This window comes from Patiria miniata, unplaced genomic scaffold (genome assembly GCF_015706575.1).
Source record: "Patiria miniata isolate m_02_andy unplaced genomic scaffold, ASM1570657v1 HiC_scaffold_22, whole genome shotgun sequence".
NCBI lineage: Eukaryota > Metazoa > Echinodermata > Asteroidea > Valvatida > Asterinidae > Patiria > Patiria miniata.
In genome coordinates, this window is record NW_024037061.1 from 10750237 (window position 1) to 10761579 (window position 11343).

The window sequence follows — 11343 nt, forward strand, 5'->3', positions numbered from 1 at the left end:
TATTTTGTCAGATTTCAACGTCTAAATAACTTACAAAATCAATCATTAGATGACCAAAATCTGACCATGAAATCTGACGTCAGTTTAACGTCAATCAAATCAGTAGGATTGACGTCACAACTCGACCATAAACAGACGTTATTATTTGGTCAGATTTCAACGTCTAAATAACTTACAAAATCAATCATCAAATGACCAAAAACTGACCATGAAATCTGACGTCAGTTTAACGTCAATAAAACCAGTAGGATTGACGTCACAACTCGACCATAAACAGACGTTATTATTTGGTCAGATTTCGACGTCTAACTGACTTTCATAATCAATTATAAAAGGACCAAAATCCAACGTCAGTATTGGTCAGAATCAAACGTCGCTTGGACGTTAAACCGACCAAAAATGCCTGCTGGGTACTTGAATATCACAAATCAAAATGACCAAAAAAAAATAAAAAAATAGAGTTTAGACATTATTGAGATCATAGTTAAAGAGGTCTGTAATTTCCTTTAAAAAGATGAGGGGGTTCTTCCATGCATGTCTGATTCTAACTTAAAACACGCCAAATGATTTTTTTTTTAATGGCCACGCTTAATTGAGATTTGATTAACTTTCATTTTTGGAGCTCAAACGAATCGTGCCTCAATGTAGCGTAGCGCTATTGCATGTTGATATTTCCCACGCATCTCTGTTCAATGGAGCGTTATCTTAAGGTACCAGCTTGCACAGTTATAGCCACTGGTAGATGGAGCTTGACAAAAGTGGTATCGGAGACCAAATTGGTTTTCTGGCTCTTTGGCAATACGGATGACACACTTTAGCTACTCGTATGCAAGTGACAGTGACACAGCAGAAAGCATTTCCGAGTGTGTTTTGATATGTGCCCTCATGAAAATAAAGCATCATAGTAACAGCTCAGGCTTACAAGAGGAATCAACTTAACTTACAGTCTGATCACTTAACCACTGCACAAAGAGACCAACCGAGTAAGATCTGAAAAATGAGGATGCATAGACGGTTCATTGTTGGCTTGATAATCCTTCATCTGATGATGGGTTGCACTGATGCTAACGAGGCGTTTAAGGCCTCCATTGGTCGTAAATGGGCGTGTCCTCCTCCCTGGATCCTGTGGGGTGGCAATTGCTACAGAGCCGTCATGGAAGATCTGACATGGCTCCAAGCAAAAGAGAAGTGCACCAAGGAGGGAGGTTTCTTGGCGGTGCCACGGTCTCTGGAGGAAACTGATTTCTTCCTGCGCCTATTACCATACAGGTTCTGGATCAATTGCAATGATTTCGACAATGAAGGTTTGTAGGTATTTGGAACTTGGTTCTTAAAAAATGAAAAAATAAAATATTTTGAAGTTTCTTCAATCAGTAGTATAGTATTTTCAAAATGTTTTGTTTTTCCTCTAAAATGCCCGTTTGTCACTTTATACATGAACAATATCCTCTCTCACAACTGATAATGTAGTTACCAACGGTTGACATATCACCAATTGATAATGTCATACACATTGACTGATACTGTATCACTAACCGATAATGCAACAAAAGTGTACCGATAGTGTAGTAAAATGTACTACACTATCAGTCTATTGTTGTTACATTATTGGTCCGAACCCATAATGTAACAAAAAAATACCGATAGTGTAGTGACATTTAATATACTCTCGGTCAATTTCTGTTACATGATCGATTAGTGATACAGTATCGCTCAATTCGTGTGACATTATCAGTTGTGACATTATCAGTAATGGTAACATCCTCTCTGAGTGATCCCCGTGTGATATATCCCCGGTTTGCAGCATTGCTACTGTTGGCACCGGAGGTCGCAGGTTAAACACGTGTTCCTGTCATTTGTTTTTTCCAACTTTTGAATTTTGTCGTTTTTTTTAGGTACGTGGAAGTGTGAGGATGGCACCAATGGGGTGGAGTTCAGGAATTGGGCGGCTGAAGAACCTAATGACAACCACGGTAATGAGGACTGCGCTGAGGTATACACAGGGAAATGGAATGATGGGACATGGAATGATCAGCCATGCAATGTGATTCGCCGTGCAATATGCAAAGCTGCCACCAGCCCGCGCTGCACTTTCTAAATCTATGGTATAGAGGGTAAGTCAGAATAATCTGGACCCAAATTAAAGACAATATTAAATTATGTACATCACAATTAGCAAAACAAGTGCGAATGAGATATGTTAGAGGCTGGTATTTTGGACATATTTGGTGAAAGTTTGATATATATATATCCATTGTACCATCATGAAGAAAAACGCTAAGCAAAGAAAACACGCTAAAAACACTCTGGCCACGGTTCCATGGTTCAACAAATGTATTGAAATTGCGTACTGGTGTGAAGCAGTGTAATAGATAAAAACCAAGACATGGTGACCGACTCACTTGAATTTTTTGAAACTTTTTTTAAAAAGGCAAAACCAATTCCTAGTGTAGATTGAAAAATGAGACACTTCAATGAAAATGCCATGATTCCTCACCATAGCCACTAAATAAAAAAAAATAGTAGTTTGTGTAACGATGTTTAAGAAGCTACGTATTTCGTTTTAATTAAAAAAGTCTTTAACAAAATTAATAAATTCCGTGGCACTGTTTCTAGATGGGGTTTAATCAGGGTTTAGACCATCGGCGAATGAACCTTTGAACTAAATTTCAAATTGAGACACACATTTATTACGTGAAAACATTGTCCTTTGAAGCAAATCTCAATGACGAAGTATGTTTAATATTTCCCTCCACTAACGCCCCCTTGTCAGTACACTTTCTGTCGTACCAGTTCAGTTCAATTTTTGATCCTATAGCGGTTGTCGATGTTAGGAGGGTTTATCACATCAGGCGTATGAGGGAAGTACTGCGAAGGAATTAGGAATTAATTACTGATTTAAAGAGCCTGTTTCTCGATCCGACCGAGTGCAATGATAACTCTTCTTAACGTTGCTATCAGGTTCAAGACATGGAAAGTACAGACATGATAAACCCCAAATCGCAAACTAAAGAAAACTATAACAGCTTCAAGAAATGTATAGATATTTCTGTATGTAGCTTCGAAGCAAGTGCGTTATTTTATCCATGACTCCAATACACCTGCTTATACCATAGCAAAGGAACTATTGCTTACTCTTTCCTGTCGTCAAAATAACTAAAGGAAATTCTGCAACCCATGTTATCTAATCTTGTCTGTAAGGTTTTTAGGCCCACGGATAAGTTTAATAATTTGTGAACTCGTCTGTTGGCACTAGGATGAGCTTGGTATATTCAAATTCACGTGGTTGTAACTGTAGCATTTGGCTTACCGTAACAACATTCAGACGCGAGGGAATGCTGGATAATATTTGGGTTATGTTTGTGATTCACGAGTGTTAGAAATGTATAACTACATTTTAAGTACCTTCCTATATGGAGGCATGCGGTTTCTGCTATTACATTTACCGAATCAACTGGTTAATATTGGCGTCAATCCTCTAAGCCACTAGAACAGAATTTAATTCAATTTCACTTTTAACGTCAGGGATCTCGCATCTGATGAATTGGTTCTATACAGAGTGGCCTACTTGTAGCAAACTGCCGATCGGTGTGTCCTTGGGCTCCGATTCAACGCATGCATTCATCTTTCACCGTAATGAAACTGGGCGGGAAGAACTGACAGAAATATAATGCATCTAAAGACCAAGTGATTTGGTCAAAATATTGAAGTAATAAACAGAGTCGGAGCCTACGTTGGTGTGGAGATAGCGCCCTCTATTCGCGACTGAATTCGCCTTTGGCAAAGTTACCTGAGGCAAATGCCATTAGAGGGCGCTTTTCAAGATACAAATGAACTTTTGAATCTTTTCAAGGTTGTGCGCGTACGTCTCTTAATATTACATCCAAAAGAGCATTTCAAGCTTCTGTCCTGTTTATTATCAGGTTTTTTTTTAAATGAGTCAATAAACTTGGACGACCCCATAAAATGAACTTATAGTTTGGAATACAATAAATGAAGCTAGCGAAGCATCTCAGGGAATTTACGGGATTTTTTTTTCCTTTCAAATTAGTGTGATAGAACTCCAAAGTCGCAAAACCAACAAGTTGCGGGTTTTACACGGATTGATGTGGGGAAAAATTACATTCTAAACGAAAATAACGGATTGGTGTTAATAAAAAAAATCGTACGTAAGTTGAGAGAAGCACACAATTATCTTACAAGGTGATTTTTTCACGTAATGCTCGCCGGTACACTTGTTTTGAAAAATGAAAGATATTGGCTAATACTACGAGAATTGCCCATTTTTCGGGACCATGACGTCACGCACACTGACCAACTGAATAAGATTCGTGTGCCAAGTTCTGATTTCATGGGACACTACTGGGTAAGACTCACAGTTTGTGAAGGCCACTTTTAGATCGGAAGTACCAGCAACGGAATGCACTTATAGGTGGCCCAAATAAATATTATAGGTTTCCTGCTTTTCAAACTGTATATGATCCACTGAGGTGGAACTTCAACGGGTTAGTCGTCAAACAAACAACTGTACCTTTAAAATTAAAGATGTATGTGCAAAAGGTTTCAACAAAATATTGTTGGAGTGTTTAAGACATTGCAAATGATTAATTTATCTCATTCAGATTTATCGGATCAAATTCGTACTCGACGAATGTTTTAAATTCACAGACTTGTATAAAATGTAGCAATGTAGTTAGGTCCTCGGCTCCAATGGTATTAGACATTTTTTTTCTAATGAAACATGCGGCGGTCATCTTGAATTTCAAAACGACGGTTTTTTTCAGATTTTGCACAACAGCTTCGGATTTTGGAGGCAAATCCCTATTTTATAATTGATAAGAAATCATTGATGAATGGCGGGTATCTTTAATTTTCCTTCAAAAAGGTCCCTGCTTCACACACGAAATAGCATAGTATCTTTGCATATCTAGAAGTCACATGTGGTTTTTTTGGTTGCAAAGTCCAATTGTTTATACCCTAGTATACCAAAAAGCCACCAAAAAGCCTTTATGTGACTGAGCCAACACCGCCGCACGATTTATGGAAAATATATTGTTTTCAATGGTAACATCTTTCAAAGTATAAAACAAATTCCATCTTTAACAATATGAATAATGTACTATATCTGATATTTTTTAATCAGCGGCAACAAAAATCTTCAATTATGTCAAATACTGTACAATCTGATATTCTTTTAATCAGCGGTAATACAAATGTTCAATTATAAGTTCGCAACGATGGAGGAACACTTTTTTCACGATAAGTCTATATTATTTATTAGTCTATATTATTCTATTTTTATGATAGTAATTGTCATTTAAATGCAATCCTTGAACAATGTTCTCGATTAAAACCAATTGAACTAAAATCATAGGAACTCTTTTCATTGTGTATAATGGGCCTTAGCAAGAAGTATACCCTGCTATTCCCCAAAATTGAAGTGACCAAAACAATTTTAGTTTTCTTTTCCATCGCGTTCGAAAACAACTAAATATTTTATATGTTTTTGCAGAAACATGAACTTATCCCTTGTACATGTCTTCTAAAATACAATTCTAGTATTGATGAATTCTTTTAGAGGATTTTGCAAATGAACTTTGAAGAAATTTCAATTAAAAAAGATAAATACCTTTACTTTCAGTGACCATAATGATTTGTATCCCAGTCCTTTTGTTTCGAATCAGGGATCAAAGGTATTCAGTCTTATTTCCAGGTCGTGCTCACCGAGTGCAGCTGGTTACGAGTTTGCATACTGCAGGGCGTTGCTTTTTGCATTCAGCATCATTCCATTTCCCTGCGGGGTATGGAACCACCTCACCACAGTCCTCTATACCTTTACCGTTATCAGGTTGGTGATTTTCTGTTGCCCAATTTCTGAACTCCACCTCACGAGGACCATCCTGACACTCCCAAATACCTGTAAAAAAAGTCAATACAACAATCAATATCTAATGGAGGTTGAAATTTACTAAAATGAATCTTCAAACTTCGACAATCATGCAGAAGACGATAGCGCTTGCCTTCCACCCGCCCCCACTTACCCCACTTATAGGTCTGTCCCCCCCCCAAAAAAAAATGTTCTTGCATAGAAGCCTGTATTTCTATACCAACGATTGAACCACGAACTCCATGCATGAACTTAAAATTTCAACGAACCTTCTTCTCTGATGTCATTGCAATTGATCCAAAACCGGGGTGGTTGTAGGCGCACAAGGAAATCAGTCTCCTCCTGGGTCTGTGGCGCGACCAAGACACCTCCCATCTTGATGCACTCATCTTTTGCTTGAAACCATGTCAGGCTCTCAGTGATGGCTTTGTAGCATTTGCCGCCCCACTGGATCCAAGGAGGAGGACACGCCCATTTACGACCAATACCGGAGGCCTTGCACACCTCGTTACCACCGCTGCAACCCATCATCAGATGAAAGCTTATGAAGCCAAAGATGAACCGCTCAGGCACCATCATTTCTCACATCTTACCCGGCTGGTGTCTCGAGCTAAAATGATGGGCTTGCACGTTCACTAATTACATTGGAGAGCTCCGACTCTGTATGAACCAAGTAGTCAAATTAAAAACCTTTAGTGTGACCATGAAACGTGTCAAATAACGAGAAAGATGCATTATTTATTGAATGCAACCAGTTGGTAAATGAATATCGATCGAGGCCCTTACTTTTTGTGAGAGCAAATTTAATATAGAGAAGTGACAGCTAGTGGGCAAGATGCAGTATATTTCTCGCCAGTTGTTCTCACTTAATTCAATACCGCGAATATGAATGCATTCGTTATATAGAAACTCAAGGCAGACGCCGTATGCAATTTGCTGCACAAGTAGGCCACGCTGTATTACAACCACTACACTAGATGAGAGATCCCTGATATTATAATGAAACGCAGTTAAATATCGTTAAGGTTCCATCATGCCGTAGATCTTACCCGACTGGAGTCTCAAAATTAACTTTTGGGCAACGCTCAACCTCTTATAATAATAATAATAATAACGGGCATTTATACCGCGCCATTATCCGCCATAAATGACGCTCATGGCGCAACCAAAATTATATCAAATCAGAAATAACAAAACAATTAAATTTAACTAAACAAGAATATTCTGAGTGGTCTGAAACAAATATCTTTTTGGCAATCTATCGAGCATTTAAATTTGTCATATTAGGACACAAGCACAGACACGAGGTCGAGAAAATGGCCGCCATGTGAGAAGGGCTGATTTATTATGCACAACAACCAATAGTGTCATTCAATAGAGGGTGCACTCTACATCCGGTGTGGACCATTACATTACAATAACATTTTACTATAAAACCAAAACCCATTACGACTTTACGAGTATCTACAGTGGCATTACGAAGATGCATCATTTTTTTGGTTCAAGAAGATGTCGCTCAGTTTTCATTTCTGTATTATGAATATGCGTGGTCGTTGAATACGAATTCCTTGTTGACATCGATTGGCAATTTGCCACATGTAAGCCACGATGTAGTGACCCTGTTTGTCTGACACTCAGACAGGTTCCCGGAGCCCAGTAGCTAGTTCCCATTTATAGCCATCGAATTGATCGCCTGAGCGCGTGCTCAGTATCATTTTTTATATTTTTCCAAATGTGTACAAAAAAAATGGTACAAAAGCGTCCTCTCTTGTTGGCGCATGAAGCCCTTAGGGTGCTCTTTTCAAAGCGGACGATCATGGACACCTTTGGACAATAGGTGGCGCTTTTCATCCCGGCACATGATTGTGCCGACGGACATAAGATTCTGCCCACAGGAGGACAATTTTGCAGACACACAAAACAAAAACACGCAGGGGGTGGTGTGGCCGAGATCTATCGGAAATAAAAACTGGTTTGAACTGTTTTAGCTTTCAGGTTAATGCATTGTTTTCCTTATTTAAGGCCTCCTTAAAGTAAATGAACACTTCTAATACGTATTATAATTATAAGAAGTCATATTCACAATGTATAGATCTTAACAAACGTATCCTTTTACAAACACAGCGCAATATCAATATTGTGTCATGTAGCTGCTTGTATACATGCAGTCTTTTAAACAGATGTTCTAAGTACTAAGCATGTTTAAAAGAATCAATTAAACTTTGGTAACACTGAATTCTAAATAGTTTGTAAAAAGTATAAAGCAGTAGCTCAGCATCTTTCAGTTTTGTTTTTCTTTTGAAGTTAGATTCTTATGTGCAGAATGTAACCAGAAAGATTAGCCATTTCAGTGGTTACCAGCATACATCGTATTTGACCAATCACATCACGCACCCTAACATGAATATTTATCAAGCTGCGGAAGACACTTAGGTTCTCGTAGTGTTTTCCTTTCAATTAAACGTATCCCAACCAACAATCATATTAAACTTGACACAGGTTCGAACCATAAATCTTGCGATCCATAGTTCATCCCACTATCCACTAGAAATAGGCCACTGTGGCACCTTGACAAAAGCCGTTCTTTGAAAGGCTTCAATGTACATGCATGAGTGAGCTATAGCAATGGTGTGATGTCATTGTTATTTTCTTATGGTTAAACATCGAACTAGCTGATAATCATGATCTAATGACGATGTGTGCTGTAGAAAACAAAAACACTGCTACCGGTTCGAATCCTGTAATAGGCACTGTGACTCTGCTGTTCCCTTCAGAGTCGTTGTGTTCTAGTGGATGCAGGTTTGAATCCTAATCATTAGTGATTAGTGTCAACAGTTTTATTTACCGGTCCACATGGGTTTTAGAAAGTGCAGTCTTGGCGCAGGCTGGTTGCAGCTTTGCATATTGCAGCACGTTGCCAATCACACGGCATGTCATTCCATTCCCCAACAGCTGAGGTTGTCACAGCACAGTTTTCATTACCTCTGGCGTTATTAGGCTCGCTATTAACCGGGTCCCAATTCCTGAACCCCACCTCATCAGTACCATCCTGGCACTTCCACGTACCTTTCAAAAACAACACAACGATATACAGGTACAAAGGTGGGAATTGACGAAGTAACAAAAAACCTACAGGAAAAAAACATCGTATATATTTGTTTTCAATCCTAATATTAATATCGACTGTCTTTGGTTGAGGAATAAAATCATAAAATTAAAATGCAAAGATCCTTTGCAACTAACCTTCTTCCACGATGTCATTGCAATTGATCCAAAACTCGGGTGGCAATAGTTGCATGAGGAAATCAGTCTCCTCCTGAGATCGTGGCGCGACCAAGACGCTTCCGATCTTGGTGCACTCATCTTTTGCCTCGGACCATGAAAGATGCTCCATGATAGATGTGTAGCATTTGCCACCCCACTCGATCCAAGGGGGAGGGCATGCCCATCTGCGACCAACGGAGGCCTTACACATCTCGTTAAAACCGGTGCAACCTATCATCAGATGAAGGCTGATCAAGCCAAAAATTAACCGCTTAGGCAACATCATTTCGTAAACCTTACCCGGTGGCGTGTAGAAGTGAAATGGACAAAATGCTTTTCACGGTGAATTGTTGTATAGAACATGTCCTCGACTCAGATATTTTCTTTTAATTACGAAAGTGAAGGTGTCAAAACACGCTGGAAACCTGTCTCCTTTTGTGTTATTTGCAGTGTAAACTAGCCAAGTATCGATCAGTCCCATCAACAATTGCGACTCTCGTTGGAAAGATTCTGCCAACGAGACATCTAAGAACATGACCCAAGGACAAAATGCATCGAAACACGGGCGTTGCTAGACCATTTTAAATGGAGGGGGGCATCATGAAATTTGCCGAAGGACCGTCACGCAAAATGAGTGTAATTGATTACTTTCGCCCAAAATGATGACTGCCTGCGAGCGAGCACATGCTTGTGTTAGATCAACCGTCCGTAAATGAAGCGACCTCGCGCGTCTGCTCGTGCCGACATGACAGAATGTACAATCTTTTGCCATGGGTTGCAGAACCGGATTATAGCTTCGCGGGGTTTTGAGCAGCGGTGTTTATTATTTATATTCCCCACTATTACTTCTTTCTTCTTCCTTTCCCCTTCCTTTGCCAAAGTTCATTTCTGCTTTGCCGACAGCACCATGATTTTGCCGACAAAACTGACTAATGGGGGTTTGTGACACCCCTATGAAGCGACGCCCATGTGCATCAAATGTGCAGACGATCTCGTTCAAGCCTGTGTTTCATGTCCTCACACATTATAATGATAAACAGCCATTTTCTGTTTATACTGTCGATGCAATATGCTGCGATCATAGAATTTTTTTTGGGGGGGGCAGGGGGTTCAAACGTGCATTCAAACAAAATCGCACCTAGATTTCAATTGCATCAATATATTATAAATATAGGTTTTTCCGGCCAATTTCCTTAAATGTTCATTCACTTCTGAAAATCGATGTCGTTCATTTTCGTCTGACTTTGAACGCACGTCTTTAATTTCATTTCAATTCAACGAAAGTTCCGTGCATTCGGTTTTGAGAAACAGGCGGCCAATTACGTTACCTGCGCATTCATTTACGCATACATACCTTTTCGCGCAGAGTTCTATCAAAACAGCAGATTGCATCACATAACATTACACTAAAATTGAAATAGAATTTTCAATTTCTGAAATCACCCTCTAAAAGCAAAAAGGAATGTCTTGTAATTGAATCTGAATGAGCATATTAAAGGAAATGTGCTGCTCAATCACTTAATTGATTGAACTGAAATGGAATCGAATGCTCTGGTAGCGAAAATGAAACGCGTAGTCAGAAGAAAAAGGAAATTGGCCGGGAAAACCTATTTTATTGCGTATCAAAAGCAATTGGTGCTTTCGTGTTTGCAATTTTAGGTTGCTCGTACCATTTGGAGGAAATCAAAAGAAGCACATATTTTGAAACAAAACGAATTATGGGTGCAGAGATTTAAAGGTAAGTTGTGTGGGGTCATCACCACTGGCAACCCCGAACATAAATGTATTCATAAATATGGAAACAGCGTCATATTCATAAAACATTTTCAAGTTGAACATCAGGGTCTCGTATCTGACGAAATGGTTCTATTAATAGTAGCCTACTTGTAGGATCTAAATTGCCAATCGATGTCTACCTTGAGCTCCTATTCAACGAATGTATTCATCTTTCATGGTAATGAATTTGGCGATCGAGAAATAATGCCAGAAACATAATGCAGCTTGGTGACCACATGATTTGGTCGTATTGAAGTAAAAAAAAAAAGAATATGTGGTCATCGCGCTCCTCGATGACAAGTTGATAATTTTGATTAATTGCAATGATCTCGAGAAAGAAGGTAAATATATATATTTCGGATTCGTTTATAAAATATAGGTTTTCAACTCGCAAAGTAACTTCCTGCTTGTGAAGT

At 39.0% G+C, this 11343-nt stretch overlaps 3 protein-coding genes across 3 annotated transcripts; 1 reads left to right on the forward strand and 2 right to left on the reverse strand.

The window, feature by feature from the left end:
* Positions 1-1003: 1003 nt before the first annotated feature.
* LOC119730046 (asialoglycoprotein receptor 2-like) lies at positions 1004-2098 on the forward strand. The gene is made up of 2 exons (XM_038202835.1): positions 1004-1304; positions 1896-2098. The coding sequence occupies exons 1-2, from the start codon at positions 1004-1006 to the stop codon at positions 2096-2098; spliced, it is 504 nt and encodes a 167-aa protein (XP_038058763.1).
* A 3622-nt stretch (positions 2099-5720) lies between these two features.
* On the reverse strand, positions 5721-6466 carry LOC119730047 (tetranectin-like). The gene is made up of 2 exons (XM_038202836.1): positions 6157-6466; positions 5721-5917 (listed from the first exon to the last, which is right to left on the reverse strand). The coding sequence occupies exons 1-2, from the start codon at positions 6464-6466 to the stop codon at positions 5721-5723; spliced, it is 507 nt and encodes a 168-aa protein (XP_038058764.1).
* A 2281-nt stretch (positions 6467-8747) lies between these two features.
* LOC119730049 (lactose-binding lectin l-2-like) lies at positions 8748-9437 on the reverse strand. The gene is made up of 2 exons (XM_038202837.1): positions 9131-9437; positions 8748-8953 (listed from the first exon to the last, which is right to left on the reverse strand). The coding sequence occupies exons 1-2, from the start codon at positions 9435-9437 to the stop codon at positions 8748-8750; spliced, it is 513 nt and encodes a 170-aa protein (XP_038058765.1).
* Between the last annotated feature and the right edge of the window lie 1906 nt (positions 9438-11343).